The sequence below is a fragment of the Magnolia sinica genome, chromosome 17, assembly GCF_029962835.1.
Source record: "Magnolia sinica isolate HGM2019 chromosome 17, MsV1, whole genome shotgun sequence".
Classification (NCBI taxonomy): Eukaryota; Viridiplantae; Streptophyta; class Magnoliopsida; order Magnoliales; family Magnoliaceae; genus Magnolia; species Magnolia sinica.
In genome coordinates, this window is record NC_080589.1 from 6771190 (window position 1) to 6795580 (window position 24391).

General features: G+C 37.4%; 1 protein-coding gene across 1 annotated transcript in view; it reads right to left on the bottom strand.

Annotated features, from left to right (window-relative positions):
• Positions 1–189: 189 nt before the first annotated feature.
• LOC131231812 (histidine kinase CKI1) overlaps positions 190–24391 on the bottom strand; it is a 50049-nt gene continuing 25847 nt past the window's right edge. Inside the window, exons 2-7 of the mRNA XM_058228119.1 lie at positions 7784–8029; positions 6985–7698; positions 5769–6144; positions 4784–5373; positions 2287–3522; positions 190–680 (exon numbers count right to left, since the gene is read on the bottom strand). Coding sequence (XP_058084102.1) covers positions 471–680; positions 2287–3522; positions 4784–5373; positions 5769–6144; positions 6985–7698; positions 7784–8029 — 3372 coding nt within the window. The 3' untranslated portion in view covers positions 190–470. The remainder of the gene's footprint in view (positions 681–2286; positions 3523–4783; positions 5374–5768; positions 6145–6984; positions 7699–7783; positions 8030–24391) is intronic.

Consider the following 24391-nt stretch of genomic DNA (forward strand, 5'->3'; position numbering starts at 1 on the left):
CTTACCTGATGATTGACCGCACGATCTTGAACACAGATGCCATCTGTGGGGGAAGTAGCCATGGGAGATTCAAGTTCATCCATGACAGTAGGTAGCACAGTTTAGGCATATATAACTGAAAATAAACCACAACTGGCTATCCAAGTTTCAATCCAAACTGGCAACTCATGCAGACTGAAACATAGCCTCTTAGACTTACCAACCTGATGATTGGAATGGCTTGAACTTTGGGCCATGGAACACGCACGGCGGGACGAGTTGCCATATGAACACGCCATATTTCACACATACACATAGGAGAATAATAGTCCATAATCTACTCTATAGAGTATTCATCACACTTAGTGAGTTTGTTCATATCAGTCTGTCTCCAACAACTACAACATTCATGTGTTGCACATACAACAAACAACATCACTCTCTGGTGTGTTTGTTATCCTACAGCATTGCAATAGTTTGCAATGCCACATTCAGTTACGATTGATGCTGCGGATTGCTTCCAACAACCTATCAGGCTTGAGCGGTTTCACTAAGTGAAAGTCCATTCCAGCTTGGACGGCCTTGTTCACTTCCTCAGCCACTACATGAGCTGTTAGTGCAATGATAGGAATATGAAGATCATAGTATCGCTCCTCCGCCCGTATCTGTCTTGTTGCTTCATATCCATCCATTATTGGCATCTGCAAAGCAATGAATTCATGTACATTAGAAAACCAAAGAATGTGACAGCATTTGAATAATAACTTAAGTTAGGAGGAAACTTACAGAGTATGCCTCAACATTTCTTGTTTCTGAAAGAATTTCTTGAATTAAAGAGAAAATATATTTTTTATGGGCCATTACATGAAGTCAAGATGAAAACATAATGGGTAAGCACTAGCATAAGTAATTGATTTTCTCAAGAATGAAACATCATGAACCAAATTTCTATGTTTGAAGAATTATGTGATCTTTGACATGAGATATCCAAGGTGTTAGTGGGTTTTTAGTTTGTACAAGTTCAACTGAAAAAATTCCAAGGTTGGTGACTAGCACATCAAAATGTGGTAGATTTTTTGTGCATGGTCTATTCATGGTGGGTCCCAACGGACCAATGGTACGGACCGCTGAATCATGACGGAAAACTTGAGTATATCGTATTCCTGTCTATATAGTCTATATATCTATTGATTAACTAGAAGAGTTGAGGCTGTGTTTGGATGTGCTATGGAATTAAATTGTAATAGTTCAGCTCAGTAAGAGGAAATAACCAAGTTGCAATTAATTTTCTTAAGCTGGTAGATTTTCTGTGCATGGTCTATTCATGGTGGGTCCCAACAGACCAATGGTATGGACTGCTGTCGTTTTCCTATCTCTATAGTTTATATATCTATTGATTAACTAGAAGAGTTGAGGCCGTGTTTGGATGCGCTATGGAATTGAATTGTAGTAGTTCAGTTCAGTAAGAGGAAATAACCAAGTTGTGATTAGTTTTCTTAACCATTCATTGAGAGAATCCAAACTACGACATGGAAGGAAATAAACTGCAATTTGAATGCACTTTCACATCGTGAATACTAGGAAACGTCATTATAATTTGGTCATTTCCTTTTCATCTGATCTTCTTTTTTTGATTCAGTTCATTTTAACATCCAAATGCCATCATGGAGTGCACAGTCCAAAACATGAAGATTCCCTAAGATCAAAACCGCTTTGAAGTTCTCGCATACAGCATTGAGGAACAACAAGAAATTTTGCAAGAGGTGTACAAAGTTAAAGAAAATCTATTGGGTGTGTTTGGTTGCACCAAATATCATGATATTTCATGATTCATTAATCTAAGGTGCAAAATATCATGAAATTTCACAATATTTAGTGCAACCAAACACACCCTTAGCAACCTCATGGAGAACCTTGTCACAGGACTTTTAGTGGGTGTAGATGGAATTTGTGTGTGCAAGACATGCTTGAGAGGACCCAAAATGAGAATAGAAGAAATTGGAAAGTTTTAATGAAAATCATTATTCTTCTAATTAGTTCAAGAAAGAAAAGAAAGGATCTGACTTGCTGCACAACAGTCAATAATCAGACATGGCCTACAATTGTACAGTAGAAAAGATATAGGTGATGCTTAGCACTGATCAAGAAAAGGTCCACTATTCGAATGGGTAGGATGGACCCACATGATTATTTTTCTTGATTATGGACTCTTATGAAATGTGTCCAATTTAAGTGCTCAGGTTAGATTTGAACATTTAGATTTACTAATCATCCTAGCAAATAAGTACCAAAACAAAGTAATCTTACCTCACAATCCATGAGTATGATATCATATGCGAATGTTTTTGAAAGTCCATCCCTAATTCCATGTAGAGCCTTGATAACCAGATGTAGAGCCTCTTCACCATTCTCACAGCATTCAACAGTTGCACCTTGACGACGGAGAATAGCCACACCAACCCTCGTTAATGTCACATTATCTTCTGCAAGCAAGATATTCATGCCACTCAAGGGCTTATCACCAGTTAGACTACCTTCCGCTCCTATTCCTTGGCGCGTCGGATGTGTAGATTGCAAAGTTATTGAATTAGATGGAATTTGATCGGGCTTCATTGATGGGCTACCTCTTTGATCGGACCGCATCGATGGGCTACCTCTAGTAAAGCGTGGTGACTCTTGCAATGATTTTTCTGTCCGAATCTCAGATGGGTGATCCTCACTACTTCCTCCAGACTCTTGCAGAAGTCTTAAAAGTTCATGTATACGGGCCCTATGGAAAGGTTTCTGCAATATGAGATCGCATGGAGCTTGTCTGTTTTTCAGGCGGCTTAAGTCTTTCCTAGGAGTGTTTGGATTGGACACCCAAACAACCTTATATCGAGAACCATGGGTGTTCTTAAAAAACTTGGCCAAGATCGAACATGCCTCAAAGAAAGGCCCGGAACTCATGTCGATCACAATCAATATGCAGTTTGGCGCACTTCTAAGGCTCGTCTTTCTGTAAGGATCCCTACTGCCCATATTGGGAGATGAAACACAATCAACCCCAGCGCTTGCAGGCCCCTCCCTTTCTCCTGAAGAGTTGTAGGATGCTGAATTGCTCGAGTGGCTTCTGATGGAGGCCGAGGCGAATTTGTACTCTAACTTTTCAAGGGCAAGATATAATTCATCCAATCGACTAACAGGCCACACTTTGATCCCATGATGCTCCATCCACTTCTGTGAAATTCCTCTAGCTTCATCTCCTTTAATCATAAGTACTGCATGGATGCTATCCTGACTGAGACTTTTCCCTAATGTTGCGGCTCGAACACTCATTGGGCTCTGAATATTAATCGCGCTGGGCTGGGCACTTATACTGAGTTCATGTGGTTGGTGTGACTCACTCCGTATTTGATCCCTGAGCAACTTGATTTCTTCTCCTTCTGCATTAGTATAACGTGTGATCTCGCATGCCTGAACAAAAATGTTGAACTTGAAGCAAGTGCCCCTTTCACCACGCTCTTTATCCACAATGCCGATCTCTCCACCCATTAGACGTACCTGGAACATAATTTCAAATGAATATAGTCCGACCAAAATAAGCAAGAACATGCTATACAATAACTTAAAACAAAACAGAATTCAAACACTTTTAAGGGGTCATTTCAATGCCTGTAATTTTTTAGTTGCAAGTCACTTTTAGGTGAAAGTCACTTACATGGTTCCTGTTTGGATGTAAGCTATAAGTCACTTGAGAGAGGGGGGTAGCGCAACTCTCTCTATATAGAGCTGGTGCTTCTCATCCCTACAGTTGGGATTTTAAAAAAATATAACCATTGCATCTGAAGTCACTTGCAAGTGAAAGCACATGTCGTTGCCATGGTTTCAAATGTAACTTTCCACCTATAAGTGACTTATAGATTGTAAGTTGTTTACAAGTGAAATTCCCCCCCAAACACTACCTGTAAGTGACTTACAACTAATCCAACTTGCAGGCATCCAAACGACCCCTTGGTGTGTTTGGATGCACTATCTACTCGAACTGCAATTACTAGTTTAGTGAAGTGGATGCACTATCTACTCAAACTGCAATTACTAGTTTAGTGAAGTGGGAAATCAAACAAATAGTATTTTCGATTAGCTTTCCGATCAAGGACATAGGCTCCAAATCTCAATTTTGTTCCTTTCAGTTCGACTTGGCTACAATTTGGGGCTTGTTGTCTCAATAAGAATACTAGGAAATCGCAATTCAATTCAGTTATGTGATCCATGCCTTTAAGTTGATCCTTCATCGTCTTCATCTTCTTTAAATGAAATTTCTATCACTCTTCCAGAAAAAAAGAAAAAGAAAAGCGCATGATTGTTCTGTTAAGAACAAGCTATCAACTAGCAGAGCATATGACAATGAAGATGTACTATACAATGCTAGATCAAAGTAAGATCCATTTTCTGTTCAACCCAACAATTGAACATGTGGGGTTTCCACCTTTGGGTAGCATCATCTGGTGGGTCCCATCATTTGATGAGCTATGCCCCAAAATCTTGCCTCTTAAATGATCTCATCCATCTGATTGAAATGGACAATTACAACCAGTGGTCCATATTTAATAAGGCATGTTCTGTTAGAATCATCTGATGTGGGTGATTTATTGGATATCTCAAATCCAAAATTTGGCTACCATATCATTGATTTGGATAACCAAAAGGCTGGCCCCACATTTACTAAGAAACTGCTTGATTGAACATTGTATATGCCGGCTAAAACATACACCCAACTTCTAAATATGCCTTTTACAATGGAGTTTTGCCTGGTATTACTTACCAAGGATTGAACAATGCCAAGTCCCAATCCAGTTCCTTCATGAACACCAGAAGCCGGTTCTTTAACTTGAACAAAGTTCTCAAACACAGAGTTCCACTTCTCCTTTGGGATTCCCTTACCTGTATCATCCACCTCAAACACAAACTCGATAGAATTCGGATTTTTTTGAACTTGATGAAGCGATCCCAAGTCATTATAAGCATTGCTGTTCTTGTAAATCAAGTGAGATACACGTTGCCATAAGTTGAGAAAACGGCCACCTTGATCATAAGTAAGAATGGAGTTTTCCAAATTTGGTTTCTTGGCCCAAGCGCGGACCACGACGTGTCCTTCTGTTGTGAATTTCACTGCATTACTGAGTAAGTTACACAAGACCTGTTTAAATCTTCCGCAATCACCTTTAACAAGAGAAGCTTTCAGCACAGAGGCATCACAAGGATCCAGCATCACATCTACACCTTTCTTTGAAGCAATAACATAAAAGATATCTACCACTTCCTCAAGAACCTGTGCCATATCAAATTCTCCTTCTTCTAGTTGCATCTTTCCTGCTTCTATCTTACTTGTATCAAGAACAGAATTCAATATGCCTGAAACATGCCCAAAGCATGAAATGGTAGAATAAAATTCAAAGAGAAACATAAATTCAAGAAAACTTATGGATTTCTTCTAAGGAGACTTGCAAGATACATGCCAATGTCATACAAGCCATTCATCTGGTCTGCTCCACCATGTGTGTTGATGGCTCTGGAATCAAGCCAGTTCAATGATCATGTGGGGAACATTTGTATACTGAATGTGAAATATCAATCAATTATTTCATAAATATGACCAAATTATCAGACAGGCCTCATTTCCAGGTTATGGAAATACATGGTGGCCCTCCTGATGAGTGACATCGATTTCATACACACATGCTACGGATGCATCAACAGATGCACTAAAAAAGAAATTGCAGATTACTATATATTTCAATCCGACTTACCCAAGAGGTTAAGTGCGCAAGTGTTCATCTGAATCAAGTTTGTCTCCATTTCTGATCGTGGTGAAACTTCCATACGACAAAGTTCTACAAGGCCAATGATGGCAGCCAAAGAAGTTCGAACGTCATGACTAGCTCTAGCGAAAGCGATGCTTTTATTCATACTCTTTCTCTCTGCTTGTTGAGTTGCTTCCATTTGCTTGATAAGTGTGGAAGATAGGAATACCTCCCTTTTCGCCGCTCTAAAAATCATGATAATGAAGAAGAAACTTACAAGAAGCACAATGATAAGCATCAATACCAACAATACCAATGCTATTTTGCTCTGCCTATGAACAGCATCCGCAAATTCCTTGTGTGGGAATGCCAATATAGATATCTGTAAATACATAAAACCCAGTCAAGATAAAAATAGAAATTCAAGTTACAACTAATTCACTCAGGATCATACGCAGCACACGGGTTAAGGCTGTGTTTGGATGCACAAGTGAATTGAATTGCAAACAGTCAACTGAAAAGAAGAGTAAATGAACAAACAGTAATGGCCTTTCCTAGTATCAGTGACGATGAATAGCCCTCAAAATGCAATTACATTCCTTACAAGCTAATTTGAAAAGAATGTAATTTCAATCTAGTTCTCAGTCCCTGGATGTTAATGTTACTGTTATTGCAAGTAGGTTTCTTGTACTTCATTATAGTAAAAAATTGGAATTCCATCTAGTGCATCCCATCGCACCTAACTGACAATTTCCATTCCTAGTTTTCTTTACCTATTTGGATTGAGAGAAAACCAAGGAAAACTAAGTAAAACAAATCATTTTTCTTTAATGTGACATTTTCTTTATCAAAGAAACAAAACAAGAGAGGGAAATCGATTTCTTTTTCTCAGAATGGGAGAAAAGCCTTCTTTTTTTTCAAAAAGTCAATTGGTGCTGAAAGATGTTTCCCTCTTACATGGCATTTTAAATGATAAAATTGGAGGGGAAAAAAATGATTTTCTTTTGAAAATTGCAACCAAACACTAGAAAATGAAAAGAAAAAAAGCATTTTTCTTCCCATTTTCTCTAGCAAAACAAACAGGTGAGTGGTATTTCCTTTCCTCCATGCTTATATAAATCTTACACTCGCATCATCAGCTATGTTTAATTTTCCTCTTTCCTGTTTCACTGAATTGAAACCCACCATTAATAAAAATGGGAAAAGAAACGAAGTGACATACCGATTGAACTCCAGCTATCTCCAGGGGAGTGCAATAAAATTCATATCTTGTACCCAAAAAGTTCACCTTGGAAGCAATTAACGAACTATCATGGCCTCCCGAAGATGCATCAAGCGAACATGAAAGGTTAAAATGTGATTTTACCGCAATGCCATTATCTGATTTTTTCGCCTGCATCAAGACTGTACCATTGTCAAAAGCAATGCTAGGCGTTGTTGGCCCAGTCTGCACAAGCAACTGCCCATCTTTAGTAGCTAGATACACATTTCCACCATGAAGGTCTATTCCCGATATGAAGTTCGTGAGAACTTTCACAGGAACTCCAAGCGAAATAACTCCTCGTTGGCCTCTAAAATCTTTCACAGGAGCCATGCAAAGGAACAAAGGCTCTTGAGCTTTTCCCCATCCCAATCCCCACATGGAATACCCATTTTCATTGTTCAAAGCATTGAAAAACCAACTTGATTTTGTAAGAATGACTGGAGTGGAATCAATTGCTTCCCCAAATAGCAATCCTGTATCTTCGTTTGTCGGTTGACGGTACCAACGGTATGCAATGGAGTCATTTGTAGTAGCATAGGATGAATTGGCAAACAATGCAAACGTCTGATTCCCTTCAATGTAGTATGAAAAGAACATACCATCCTCTCCGATATATGAAACCTGTGATAGGTTTGGTACTGTCGAAAATACTAGAAATAGATAAAGGGCCACCTGCAACATAAACAATCAAGACGGTTCTTTCACTTGTCATTTCGATATGCAACAAGACCCAAATGAAGCTTAGATTGCTACAGACCTTATTCTCAACAGTGGGAAATGATGACAGGTTCGCATTGAGAGATGAATTCAGAACTCTCGCTAAGTTAAGCGTGGTAGCATTGATTGGTAATAGTGATCTTGCACTGTCTCTGATGTTTGAGAGCAACTGAGTATAAGCATCTTTGGAAAGCACAGATACGACATGAATGGCACGTTCGACTTGTCCTGCTGTAAAACACCACGCCAAGATCACCAAAGGGGGAAGTACCACCACAACTAGTCCCTACATTCATTTCCAATTCAAATACACAAGATGGTGTCAAATATCTTTCCATACAACCAAAAAAAATGCAATTTTTATTTTTTTTATTTAAATGTTTGGATGCACTATTTAATTAAATAAAATGAATTAGTCCATTTAATGGAAACGACTATACCATAGTTCATAACGAAATTTTAGCTACATTCATCTCAAGTCCAACTTGAAATTAGCAAGATTACAATGTAGAGCCTGCTCCCTCAATATGAATATCTAAGGATGGTAATTACAATTTGGTCATTTCTACTCTATCAGATTGATTATTTCAATCAACCTCAAATTATACAATTGTTTGGGTTTTGTTAATTCGATGCAAGATTCAATTTCAAACAAATATCATATAAGAGATGAAAGTGAATTTGAATAACCTTGCATCTTTGTCATCTAATGAGAACAAGAAAGTCTGATAATTTTAAATTAAAAATGGACAGTTTAACATAAACGGCTTCCAACGATAATATAAACATGGCCTAAAAGATGGCATTGCTATGTATGAACATGTCTGAATAGAGTTCCAATTGTCTTGGTGATGCTATTTTATGCCCCTTTCATTTCAATATTCTGAAGAAGAAAAAAGAAAACTGAGTTAAAGAGCATCACCAGAGCAAAGGAGATCGAAACGAGTAGACTACTCTTCGACGACATTGGATTCTTGGAGTTCTTTGATTATGATCGACGAGCCGCTCCAATCTATGCTCGAAATTCTGCATGTTTGAATGAAAGTGAGAGTGAGAGAGAGAGATGATGGAATGAGTTAACAATTTTAGAAAGAGAAATTGAGTATCTAAATAATGTCTATTGCTAATGAGATTCACATGATTATAGATGTGGACCGTTGAATAGATGGGCCCCTCTTGATGGACTGCATGGATTTCTTCATAACTTTAATCATGGAGTTTTGTAACTGTGAACAGCATGATTTCAATACTCACCCAAAAGAAACATCTTCTACCAAAATTCATATTATAACTAAGTGCAAAAACCACATATCTCATTCTATCCTAACCGTTGGATTAGTTAATCCCAGACCCAGATTGCCTACACACCGAAACATGGTATATGTATACCATCCTCATCATCCAATCAATTCACACATCCATCAATCCAGACCGTTCAGTATATCATCCATATCTTGGATAGGCTAAAGCTCAAAAATCACACCCATCGAATGATCATACCCGTCCTGAACGGTCATGATTGGTGCACATTTTGCTTCAATGGGAGAACAGAGATGGCTCATACACTGGGTTATTGTGTACAGCTCTTCCCCCCCATGCAATGGTGTAGGAGGTGAACATGGAAGGTTGGTCTCACGTAGAAAGTGAAATGACTAAAGTGCCCTTATTTTTACATTGGCTAGACTATGGTGATAGTTCTCCACAACTTTTCAATCCAATCGACACGTGGCAACATGTATAGAATCCAAATTGTCTAAATTACGGAGCCCACTGTAGATGAAGTGTAAGATGAAATTCCAACGGTTGAATGATCTTAACCACCTGATTTCTGTTGTTGGACTTGGACTGTTGATCATTTTTATTTTTAACCATCCATTTGATAGCCACTGATTAGATAGCTAAAATCGTTCTCTAGTTGTGATTTTCAGGTGGTACACCATCCACAGAAGACCTCACTACTTGGACGGTCTGGATTGAAGTACATATGTGACACTTTAGTTGGTATAATAAATAAAATAAAATAAATGGTGGATTTTAGGGCAATTGTTATATATCTCCTTAATAATAACAGTATCGTTTAAAGATTTCGGATTGAGTTTCCATAACGAATTTTTGGCAATTTGAAATAAGATAATGACTTCGATGCACTTCGGGAGCACTGAGAATTGGTACACACAAGTTATTAACGTGATGCAACTAAGTATCCGTCCATATCGATACCTTTTGGATAGGTATGCTATGATGATCCAAGCCGTCCAAAACTCCCAAAATCTCCCAGATTACTCCCAACCATCCAATCTTTGGCCTTTTCAATATTGAACGTGGATCTTTGATGGATTTTCTTTCTGGCCATGATGGAACGGTTCCATCCATGATGTTGGATCGTGACCGTGGTCCCCAAAGCGTGTGTACCAAAACTCAAAACTTCCATTGATTGGAACGATCTTAACCATCCATATATGGACTTCTTCCCCCTCGTGATGTAAACATGTAGCACTGCACAGAGCATTTGCAGGCTATGGAGGCAGTGGGTCCTGTTAGTGACGCTAGCCGTCGGTGTTATGTGGACTCCACCATGATGTATATGTTTTATCCATGCCGTCCATCCATTTTGGAAGATAATTTTAGGATTGATCTCAAAAATTAGGTATATTTAAATCTCAGTTGGACCACACCATGGGAAAACAGTAGTGATTGAATGTTCACCATTAAAAACATCCTAGGGCCCACTGTAATGGTTATTTGACATCTAACCTGTTGATTAGGTCATACATACTTGGATGAAGGGGAAAAAATATATCAGCTTGATCCAAAAATTTTGTGGCCCCCAAGAAGTTTTTAATGGTGGGCGTTCAATCAACACTGTGTGGTCCACTTGAGATTTGGATCAACCTAATTTTTGGGCTCATACCTTAAAATGATATGGAAGAATGGGTGAACGGCATGGATGAAACACAGACATCATGGTGGGCCCACAGAGCACCGACCATTAGCCATTGGCTAGTAGCAGGGTCAGTAGCCAATCCGTTTCGGTTCTGTTAGCCTCACCCAAATCAGGACCCGTTTAGTAAATGAGCCAAGAATTCTGCCCGAACCGAACCGGACCCGACAGCATTTTGCCTAACCCAACTCACCCAAAAACTATCAAGTCCAAACCCGACTGACCCTACCCGACCCATTTAATAGTAATCGGATCGGGCTCTACCAACCTGACCCGATTGGCATGACCTCCGTAATGTGTGCCCCCTCATAACTCAGGTGGGCCACACCATATAAAACCATGCCATTTAGACCAGTGCTGTAAAATCCGAACCATCCATCAAACTAGAAATTTTGATGGTTTGCTACTTTTTTTTCCAGTCCAAATATGGGTCCATCAAATCAACTGAAAATAAAAGTTCAAAATAATAATAATAATAAAGTAAAATATTTGAGTAAGGACGCGTTTGGTTGCACCACATATCATGAAATTTCATGATATTTAACTTAGAAATCATGAAATATCATGATATTTCATTATATTTAGTGCAACCAAACGCAGCTAAGAGAAATTATCCAAGTGCTCCTAGTTGCACTGGGACTCTTGGACAATCCAATTGATAGATCTGGACTTTCCTTCTAAGCATCTGGTCAACAGCCTATAAATGAACGGTCAGGATTTTTTTATTTTTATTTTTTATAAAAATAGTCCAATAAAAAATTTGATTAATCTATTTATCAGATTCCATCATGGGATAGCGTTTTAAGAATCACTTTTTAAGCAATCCTAGCTATCCAATGTCTTGATGCAACTAGGAGCAATGTAACTCACAGTGACATATGAGAGTGAGAGTACTGAATCATTTTTTCTGTAAGGTAGTATTAAAAGAATGTTATAAAAATAGAAAAAAAATGAATTTTTAAATATATCAGAAATGCTTGCATACAATCAGTTGGACCACTAGACTACCGTCCAACCAACGAATAGTTTCCATCCTATAATATATGTGCAACAACTAACCCATCCAAAAGGTGAGGATCACTTTTTATATAAATTAGTTTGATCGGCTCATCAAGTGGGCCCTTACAACTGGTTATCCGATCCTCTCCATCGTTGGATGATTTACTTACTGTCCCACTGGATAAGTTCCAAACTGTCATGTGGGTACGACATCCAACCCAACAGATGGGTTGGGCCTCCCATGAGGGGAGGCCAATGCAAAAAGTCATCCTTACCCACTCATCAAGTGGGCCCAACTCATCAGTTCGTTTGGATATCGAATACACATGACAGTTTGGAACTTACCTATTGGTGGGACGGTAACTTATGTCCATCATGGAAGGAGAGGATTGGAGAAGTGGTTATTAGAGATGAGATATTTATTACTCGAGTAAAGTAAGACACTTGATACACATGCATTTAGGACCAGTGCATGCCACATATATATACTACTTAATTTCAAATCGCCGAATTGGAGAACCCTACTAGAATCGATCATCATCTAAAAAATTATATTGTGTGAGGTAATTCCTATTGGACATGGCAAGTGGCGCTGTACATGAGCAGAGTAAGCTCGGTTACTCGCTCGACTCGACTCGGAATTACTCGACTTGACTCGACTGGAAATGAGTTTGAGCCGAGCACGAGCTGATTTTTGATACTCGAATTGATTTCGAGTAGAGAACGATCTGGGCAATACTTGACTCGGTACTTGACTTGATACTCGACTCAATACTCAACTCGGTACTCGATTCATACTCGACCAGGGGTATATATATACCCAAAATGAAAATACCCTAACTCCAGTCGCTTTCAGCCCGCCCGATCTAAAAAACCCTACGCCCCTTCGGCCCCTTCCTTCCCTCTCAGCTCCCATTCAAAACCAAAATACCCATTCTCTCTCTCTCTCTCTCTCTCTCTCTCTCTCTCTCTCTCTCTCTCTCTCTCTCTCTCTCTCTGTCCGCCTATCTCAACTCCCAATCACCGAAAAACCCTCTCTCTCGTTGTCCCAATCACCGCAACTATAACGCCCTGCACGTATGGTGCCAGTCGTTCGACTCGTTCCTGCAGCAACTCGCCCGGTAATGTGGTGTTGATTTGTTTTTTTTTTTGTAAAAATTGTTAATATATATCAGAAATTGATTTATTATATTGCTAATATATGTCAGAAATTGTTAATATAGGTTGACCTGTGGTGTTGATTTATTATTATTATTATTTTTATATAAATTGTTAATATACATCAGAAATTGATATCATATATTGCTAATATATGTCAGAAATTGTTAATATACGTTGACATGTGGTGTTGATTTATTACTATTTTTTTGTAGAAATTGTTAATTCGGCTCAAATTCAAACTTTGACTCAAACTCGGCTTGCACTCGGACGAGTAGAGCACGAGCTAGGCATCCATGCTTGAAGCCCGAGCTGAGCCGAATACGAGCTGGGACTCGGGTAGTGCGAGCCGAGCATGAGCTGGGCAACACTCGGCTCGACTCGACTCGTGTACAGCTCTATGGGCAAGTGGGGCTCGCTTGTGAGCAATCACACTAGTGGATGGATACTAAGAGATTTTTTCTCTGATTTTTTCTCTGTGGTTTGAAGTCGAATTTGAACTTCAAATTTAAACATATATTGGATAATGTAATCAGATGAGACCAAATAATCTCTAGCTTCATCCAAACTCTTTGAGGCTTTCCTATAAAGGAATGATTTCTCTCGTGATATGAAAATCATGAGAGCTTAGAGAGAAAATAGAAAGATAACTATCGTTTTCCTTATATGTTCACCTGGCCCGTTCATTAAATTATCCAAATCATAGATTGTAATACGAGACCATCCTTACTATAGAATCAGAGGGGTGATCAAACCCATCTGCTCATGTAGTGGTTAGGCGGACCACTGGACCTGTGCCATCTACTATCAACTTTTATAAAGGTCCCATATCATGTAGATCGTTGGATCTTGTGGCCCTGTTCTTCTGGGCTAACTTTCAGTGGTATCAAAGAGACTTAATGGCGGGTCTCCGATTTAGTGTATTAATCATGGAAGGTCAGTGACCCTTACATTACATTTTATATATATATATATATATATATATATATATATATATATATATATATATATATATATATATATATATATATATATATATATATATATATATTGTACGTTGATCATCACTATTAAATTCATTTAAATTAAAAAGAGGAACAATAAAAAAATTACATTTATGTCATTTATTTTTAAATTTTTTACTGCAAAGATATGTGGATTAATAAAAAAGAGAATACTATTAGAATATTTAAATTATGTATCTGATTGAGAGACCTAATAATTTGAATGACAGAGATATTGGAGAGTTTATAATCTGAATAATCATCCAAAAAGGGTTTAATGAAGCCCTAAAATTATAATGTTGTGCAAGAAAGAGGAATAAGATCGGCATAAGATTACAGTTTTTGAAATAAGGAAAGGAGTTTGTGGATAACAAGGGTTGGCCACACTCATGTGTCCGGCACTCGTGAATGCTGTTTGTTATAGAAGGCATCCAAGCTTGTTGACATTGTGACAATTCTAACTACTGCCGCTGCCGCTGGCAGCAACACCAGCAGTTGGCGTTGCTATCATGGCCCTCTCTCTCTCTCTCGCTCTCTCATTCCTAGCTAGCCACCGTAGTAGGCGATCTACACAATATGGGACCTTCACAAAAGCCAATGATAGACAGTGCAAGTTCAACAGTTTGCCTAACCACTATAGGAGCAGATGGGTCTAATCACCCTTCTGTTTATGTGGTAAGGATGGTCCTGGATAATGATCTACAGTTTGGATTGTTTAAAGGACATGCTAAATGGACATAAAAAGGATACGATAGTTACATCTTTATTCTCTCTAGGTTCTAGTGATTATGTTTATTTCCTCTCTAGGTTCTAGTGATTTTCACCCAAAAAAAAACTCCTCTTTTATAGGCAGAGAGTTTATATGAGCCTGAAGGTTATTTGATCTCCTTGTCCAATTTACATTCAAAGTTGAAGTTTAAATTCAACTTCAAACCATCAAAAAAAAAACATGGATTAAAAAATTAGAGCAAAAATCTTGGGACCCATTCACTAGTGATTACCCCACTGGGCCCCACAAGCCCATGTCCAACATGTCTCACTCAATCACATTGTGGGATATGTACAAAGAAGATTGTCCATCTAACTCGTCTCATAACAATCAAACCAAACATCACTATCAAAAGAATCTGAGACGTGGGACTAGTTAGAACACCATTATTTTCTCACATGTGTTTAAATACTAAGTAATCTCATAACTAGCACTCAATAACTCACACTTTGCAATGTTTATCCTAGTCCGTATGACCACACCGAATGTAGTTAACTCCTAATCTGGAGTACTTGCCTAACATATGCACTTATCCAACTTATCAAGTTATTCTGAAAACTTGATTTTTCATAAACATTAATTTGAATCTTTTTAAAGTAACACACACACGCACGCACGCACACACACACTTTTAAATCTTCCCCACGCAGACGTGTAATTTAGAATTGATCAAGCCACTTTCTTAGCATAAACGAGTTGACCAATCAAGGGCATTTTGTCATCATATACTAAACTAACAACACTCAATCTCATCCTCCTGTATACAAAAGGAGAGTAGTTAAGAACACAAATAGTCATATATGGGATTGGCTACTCACACATTAAAATGATTAGATCAAATCAAAGTAATCTGTAAGTAAAAGTCTCTGCACGTGGTTATGATACATGGTATAAAGTAAACAATACTAGGTATATGTTGGGTCTACAATATGCATGTCTAACATGAGGTGTGACACATCTAATATCCTCAAAACATGAATTTTAATTTATGCCATAACATTGATTGCATGAAGAGCAATAGAGCGATTATGTTATTTGACTTGATCAGTCTCGTCTTCAATCTTTTAAGACTGAAGGCGGATATGACTCACTCATATCCTCATCCTCTATTATTCATAATAAAGGTCGGTTCACACCTCAATGTATGAACATCATCACAAATATACTTCTTTTGTACATTTAGGGTTAGTCAACCCGTATGAGTGGGTGACCAACCTGCCGACAAAGGTAGAAATCCTACATGATCCCAAGGTAAATGTTGATGATCTACACACCTAGCTAATATCAATGCTCAATACTATATAAAATAAATGTATTATTCATTAATGAAGATTAAAAGTACATGATATAAGCATATCACTCGAGCTCTTGTCAATCTCATTTGCCTGACATAAACCTGGAATAGATTTCTAGCTGTAGGCATTGTCATGGGATCAACCAATATCTCCTTAGTAAGAATGTAGCTGAGGGTGATCTTCTTATCTTTCACTTGATTACGGACATAACGATACTTGATCTCAATGTGTTTGGTCTTCTGGTGATGTTTGATGTCCTCCGTCAACTCAATAGTAGAGTTGTTGTCTATCCTTAATGACATAGGCTCACCAATGCCTGATATAACACCTAGACCTAGTAAGAGTCTGCGAACCCATACACACTCCTGAATTGTAACACAATATGCAACCAGTGGCCACAACAATGGTTGCTACCACAACCAGTGGCAGCCCCTGCCTCGATTTCATTCTTATTCTTTTTTCCTTCATTGTGGAAACTAGTAAGAACCATCTTTCATGGCTACCCTATGATAAGTATAGGTTTCTTAAAAATCCAAGAGTGAAAAAGAAGGAAAAATAGGTTTTGAGCTCACTGTTAATGGGCCTGGATTTTAAGTTGGGCTATGAGCTTAACCTGGTTTTTCATAATGGGCCTAGAGGAGTGGGTTTTAAGCCCATTTAAAAGCCTAATCATATCATTTTTAGACCTAATAATTGAGAGAAAAATTATGAAAAAGAAGGAAGTATAGACTTGTTTTTGGGCTGGATATTAGTTAAACGGGCTTACTCTCTTTTGGGCCATTTTCAATAAACAAATTAAGTTTGTTTTGGATCATATGTAGAGTACCTGATGGGCTTTACTCATGGAAGTTCATGGACAACAATAATAGTTGTTTTAAATGTTGGACATGGCATGTTGAAAGTTGTAGGCCCAAATGCGAGCTCGAGCCCATTAACCCTAGTCTAAATGTTATGAAAGTCATAATGATATCATCTTATCCATTTATTTGTGTCAAACTTTGGGGATCATCTTGTACCTTATGTGAGACAAACTACGTATTTTAAACTTGACATATGTCTAATATTGTCTACTTTACGGCGTATATATAGCCATGTGAAAAGGACCTTTTATCTACATATTACTTTGATTCGATCTAATATTGTAATGTACGAGTAGCTAGTCTCGTATGTAACTTTTGTATCCTTAGCTACCCTATTCTTGTATACATAAGGATGAGATTGTTACGTTAGTATACAATAACGAAAGGCCATTGATTAGCCATACTTGGCTATACTAAGAAAGCGGTTTGATCAATTCCAAATTACACATCTGTGTGGGGAGTATGACATGATAGATATACCAAATTTTTATAACTATAAATATGTAGTAAAAGACTTATCCACCAGCAATATCGAGTTTTTTCAAATAATATTACTTTACTTCAAACGAATTGAAATCTATATTTACGAAACCGAGTTTCAGAATAACTTAATAAGTTAAATAAGCGGACATGTTGGCTGAGTACTCCAAAATGGGAGTAAACTCCATCCGGTGTGGTCATGCGGAGTAAGACGTGCATTGCAAAGCTTAGGTTATTGAGTGCTAGTTATATGGTCACTTAATACTCAAACACCTGTGAGAAGATTACAATGTTCCAACTAGTCTCCTACATCTGACTTTTTTCATTATGGTGTTTGGTTTTGATTATTAGGAGATGAGTTAGATAGATAATCTTCTTTATGCATATCCCACAACGTGATTGAGTGGAAGATATTGGACATGGGCCTATGGGGTTCACTTGTGAGCAATCACTTTTGGATGGATCCCACGATATTTTTTTCTCTGATTTTTTAATCTGCGTTTTCTCTCAGTAGTTTGAAGTTGAATTTGAATTTTAACTTTAAACATAGCTTGGATAAGGAAATCGGATATGACCGGATAACCTTCAGCCTCATCCAAACTCTCTGAGATTTCCCCATAAAAAGGAATGAGTTCTCTCATGAAAATCACGAAAGTCTGGAGAGGAAATAGAGAGATAATTATCATATCTCTGATATGTCCATCTGGCCTTCTCTTAAACGATTCATACCATAAATCGTAATCTGGGACCATCTTTACCGTAGAATCATAAGGGTGATCAAACCCATATACTTTTATATTAGTTAGGCGGACCACTGGACATGCGTCGTCTATCATTAGCTTTTGCGAAGGTGACATATATGTAGACTATCGGATCTTACGAGCCCACTCTTCTGGGCCAACTTTCAATCCTAACTTTTGATTAGTAGATAAATGTTTGGTAAATTTAAATTACTAGATTTTTTAAACAATTCATTAAATATCAACTAATATAATGTATTTATGATCCATCCAACAATTTTTATGGTTAAATTTGAGCTATATGTATAACAAGTGCAATATTTCTCCATAGTTTAAAAATCAAAAACTCAACTCGATATCTAGCCAGGTCGAGTCAACTTAAAGGCTCACCCAAGTCTTTACTTGACTAGAAAGGCTCTCATGCTCTCATAGCTCTATGACTGCTCCTAGTTGCATTGGTGCACTTGAACAATCTAATCCATTGATTCAGACTATTCATTGGGTTCAAGGCTGGCTAGCATGCAAACATCATGCCGACCTGACAATTATGGATGACTATGACTTTCTACACAAAATGGGTTTTATCTATTTATTAGGGTCCATTATAGATTGCTTATGGTTATAAATAATAGTTTTTGTTAAACAATTGTAGCTATTCCATCCATGGCTTGGAGAGAGAATGGCTATAGAAAACAAGACCAAATAAAGGAAGGATTGGATCATCCAATCAATGCAATATTTTTTTAGTCCATGTAATGTGTTTTGAACTTATTTACAGTTTAGATCCATCAATTGGACTGTCTAAGTGAAAAAAAATAAATAAATTAGGAGCAATATGACTTATAATGCTCGGGAGTACTAGAGCATTTCTCTTACTTGACTTGACTCGGCATTTAAATTAATCAAAATATTTGCATTTGGTAATAAATATTAAAAATACTGAGTAATGTTAAAAGTATAAAAGTGGCTATCAAAATTGAAAGACATACTTTCTTCTAGTAAAAGATATTACCCTTTTAGAAGCAAGGTCAGGGTTTTTTCTGAATATTAACTTACATCCAAATTATCTAAAAACTCTTACATTTTCTAAACCCATTTCAATCTCCTTTATATTTATAACTGACAACCCATACAATTAATTATATTAACTTTTTTGTTAGTAAAGTTCTATTATTATATATAGATTAAAGATAATATATTAAATTATTTGTCATTTAGTAATGCATAAATACAATACTACACTACAATGCCTTTGTCTTAATAAAACCAAACACATCCTGCTTGGAAGATTGATTTCAACATATCTACCTGATTTACTAACTTTAACTATGATTGAACAATTTCAGATATTAAACATCGAGATTAGGGTTTTTCCATAGGCCATGTGCCAGTGATACTCAAAGAAGGATGTTCTAATAGCATCTACCCATACATGCAGATTTCTATGTTTTATAGAACGGTGTAATTGGTTACACCAAATATCATGAAATTTTGTGGCATCAAATATCATGAAATGATGCAACCAAACGCACCTTAAGCTTCTCAGTTAAAAACACCCAAATCCATAGCTCAAGTGGTAGACTGAGTGAAAGATACCCTGTTTCAACACTGAGGTCTTGGTATCGATTCCGTAGAGGGGTGGCCAACGGTTATGTGTGAACTAACAGTGGTTGTACTAACAACCTAACAAAAAAAAAGTTTCTCGGTCAATATTTATTTTAAGGTGGATAAAAAAATAATAATAATTGATTTCGGATTGAATTGGCCACAATAATGTGTTTGACATCCAACCCATTCAATAAGTACAACCTACAATGATGATAATTTGTGAGGTATGTGAAATTGGGAGGATTTTGGAAGGTGTGGTGTTACACTTATCCATCTGATTATTGGATCAGCCTAGCTTTGGGCCGTGTGATCAACATGGTGGGGGCCATGAAAACACTTAACAACCACATTTTTTTTTTCTTTTAAAATGGATGAAGGGTATTTTGGTCATTTACTGTGTTAAACAATTGTTTTGAAATTGAAATAGTCAAGCATCATTTCATGAAACCAAAAATCACTGGGGATTTTTATTTTTATTTTCCATAAAAATCCCTTCTTTTTTTTTTTTTTGCTGAGGGGCTCATTGAGAAATATTATATATATATATATATATATATATATATAGTAATTTTAGAGTATGATAAAAATTGAAGAAGATTTAAAACTCAAGTAGACCATGCTATATAGTGATAAAAGATGGCCTTACTAGTTACTTCCAATGGAGCAATTAGGTGAGACCGGGCCACACCGAAGACAGGCCGTGGCGGCCCTTACCATGGGGCCCACCTTGATGTATCTATTTGTATCGATGTTATCCATTCGTTTTTCCATTTCATTTTATAGTATGATAAAAAATTGAAGAATATCCAAAACTCAGGTGGACCATACTCTTGGAAACAGATGTGATTGAACGTCCGCAGTTGAAAGTTTAATTCTTGGGGAGCACCTTAATATCTCCGTATTGTTTATTTTCCATCCAATCCGTTGATACGGTTACATAAGGCTGAATGAAGGGGAAAAAATAAAAAAATAAATATCATCTTGATTCAAAACTTGTGTGGCCTATTAATGGTCAATCATCACTGTTTCCTATGTTATGGCCCACCTGATAATTGGATCTGCTTCCTTTTTGGGAGACATGTACTAAAAGATCTGGAAAAAATGATGGACGGCATGGATATAGAATTGATACATCAAGGTGGGCCCCATGATAAGGGCCGCACCGTCTTGCGTAAGGCCCAGGTCTCACCTAATCCTCTCCCTACTTTCATGCATACTTCGAGAAGTAGATGACCTTTGCTTCCATGAATCAAGGGTGTATGTCCATGGACTAGACTGGGGTTATGGCTGTAACTTGGGTCCGGGTCAACCCGAACCCGATTAACCCAACTCGAGTTTGGGTCAGGTCAGGTTTGTCAGATGGGGTTCGAGAACACCAACCCGATTGGAATTCGGGTTAGGCTCGGGTTGAGCAAGTTCTGGTCCGGTTAGCTTGGGTTGGGATAGTCACATGTATTTGGATCCGGTTGTGTCGGGTCCAGTCATGTTGGGTCGAGTATAAAGTTCTGGTTGGGCCCCTCGGGTTGGAAAACACCAACCGAAAGTGTACCCGCGATCACGCAATCTTTTTCCCATTCACCTTGCACAGACTGATGTTTCATTCCTATACAACATCTGAGCCGTTGAAGAATCTGGTCCACCTTAAAGATCATCAAGTACAAAAAATTAGACCAATCGATCCATCAACTGGACCACACTGTAGGAAGAAAACGGCCAATATATTAGCTCGTGCATATGTGATGAGTGGATCAACCTATTTTTTGCACTTGATAATCTTCAACATGGACCAGCCATTTGGACGGCCCCGATGTTATATCCATCAAAGATGTGGACCGTTTGTGAAAGGTGGATATTAACTATTAAACATTGAGGTGTATCTGATCTGACCATTGCTCTTTTATTAGTATTCCTTGTTATAACATTCTTATTATGAAAAATCCTATAGTTTTATTAGTTGTAACTTAATATTTTTTAATATGAGAAATGCGCATTGGGTCGTTTCAAAAGTTCATTTAGACAGTTCAATCGATTGATCTGAACTGTCCATTCAGTCTAGAACACATTTCATGAGTTACCTTGTGAAAATCACACTAATTGGATGATCCAATCCATCCTTTATTTGCCTTACTTTTTGTAACCATCGATTTTTCTAAGTCATGGATAGAAAGGTTGGGATTGTCAAACACGAGTGATCCATTGCACTCATACGCAATCCATAATGGGCCCTAAGAAATACATGGATCTAATTTTCGATTGGATCTGTTTTTAGGTAAACAATATTGGCCGTCAATATTAAACATTATTGATCGTATGGTTAAGATTGTCAGATCAGTGTAATATTTGCATGGTAGCCTACTAAATGAGCACTGAACCTAATGAGCAGTCTAGATCAATGGGTTGGACCGTCTAAGTGTCCTGATACAACTAGGAGCACTGTTACTTATAGGACCATCTGTCTTATAATCTTGTTATTATGAAAAATGATATAGTGAGTTAAGTGTGTGGGACCATGCACCTAGTGGATTCGTTGGCATCAACAACACATATCTGGACCATCCATTAGGTCCACTCCACTCTTCTTCTTCTAGCAAGCAAAAATCATAGCCATCAGATGGTCCTAAATATCCTCAAGTGGACCAATCTTCTAAGAATGATCTAGTCCATCCAATTTTGCATGCAACTGGCTGGACAGTTTTGATCATCCGATGAGTATGATTTTTCCAAGGCAGCCTATGAAGAGTGGACCAGACTAGATGTGTGGTCCAGATAAGTAATGTGAATCCCAAGGAGTTCACATGCAACTAGGTTCATCAGATGGGTTGGATTTCACATGCTGATGACAGGTTGGAAGTTATTTGCTGGGTGGACAGCAACTTATGGTCCAAACGGTTGGACAGGAAACCTTCTCATTAGTTATTATTAAACCACAAAATTGAATAATAATATAATAAATTGATAGAAAAAAAAAAAAAAAAAACTATAGTACAATCTATTAAAAAACAATTTGAAAGCATAAAAATGTTTTTAAAAAAGGCACATCAATGTCATGGATCTTAGATACTCTTAATCAACTTAAATATAATGATTAAATCACAAAAAACCGTGATAACCATTTTCAAGAAATCACTCAAAAATCTCTTAAAACATTTTTATAAACCAAGATCAATGAAAGAAAATGACATAAAATGATTATTTTTATTCTCATTAGACTACATACCTGACTCAAATGAGAAATGGGTCTTTCAATATCAATGGAAAGAGAGACATGGGACCCTTGACATCTCTTCAGTAGCTCCACGACACAGAGAGACTGCATGTAAGAAAAGAGATAGTTAGAAAACCTAAAAATCTTCTTTTGGGGAACTAGCATGCCAATCATAAATGGGCCACAGGACATATGAACTATCTCTAATTACTAAATATAGACCATCCAACTCAGATTAGCTGTAACTCGTCAGGTATTGGATGGATTTTCCATTTTAGAAGAGCATAGACATTTAAAATCCAAGTCAGGAACACCTAATTGCTTGATTAACTATAATCACTTGAGATAATGTATTCTCAGGTGTCTTTTTGGATTATCATCTAAAAAAAATATTTGAAAATTATCTGTGCCAAACAATCACGATTATAGCCTACCATCCGATTCCTGATCAACGGTTAATGGTACCCATCGAACGGTATAATCTGACAATGTCGATATTACAGTTATTATGGGAAAATATGATGACACACATTCGAGCAAGATTCATGTTTTTGGTGGGCCTAAGAGCCCTAAAAAGGCAGATTTTAACCTTGCGGACCCCACTAAAGGGCGATTACCCTTGTTTTATCTTTATTATTAACATTTCCAATTAAGCGCTTCATTTAATCAGAAATGATAATAAGCAACAAGATGGACCTTTGAATTATTAGTAAAAAGCAAAAAAATAAAAAATAAAAACTGAGATGGACTATGAACAAGAAAGAAATAAGGCGCGAAATACAAATATAGAAAAAGAAACTAAAATAAGATTGAAATGGAAATTCAAATATAGAAAAAGAAACTAAAATAAGATTGAAATGGAAATTATAAAATAAAAATGGGTAGTTTAAATGAAATCCTTGGGAGTGATGAGAAGAAAATTTCTTATTTTTCACCCTTACTATGCATTCTTGAAAATAAGATATCGGGAGGCACACCATATTTTTGGGCTTGGAGCATCTTATTTTTATGGTGGGACAACCTTGCTGGATGAGTTAGATGTCATGCAAACACAATGATGGGCCCCACATACCAGCTAGTTATATGTGGGCTTATCTTAAAATGTACTTAGTACAAGTAATCGAGAATGGATCTTTAAGCCAGTTTAGAGGAATTTATTTTGTGAATAGAAATTAGTGGATTAGTCTTCCTAGGATGAGAGATGACATGAAAGTAGTTGAGCATAAGCAATTGAGAAAAATAACTAAATGGTACCAAACTCAACTTAGAAGTCACTCATGGTGGGCCATGATCAAATTCCATGATCCAGAGATATGGACCATAAAATTGCTAGCCTTCACATCTCCATGTGCAAGTGGACGGTTTAGATCGAATTTAACAGGAAATAAGCAATGGTAGTAAACATTTTAATCTGTAAAGAACGGATGGATACAAATGTCCTGTCATGGAAGCTTCACAGATATGGCCCACCCACAATTGACAGGCCACCAGATCAACGGCTCCAATCACCCTAGAGTAGAAAATGCTAGATGTATCAAACCTCAGGACATAATGATGTGCTTGGTGTCCCACCATGTGATGATCCTGGC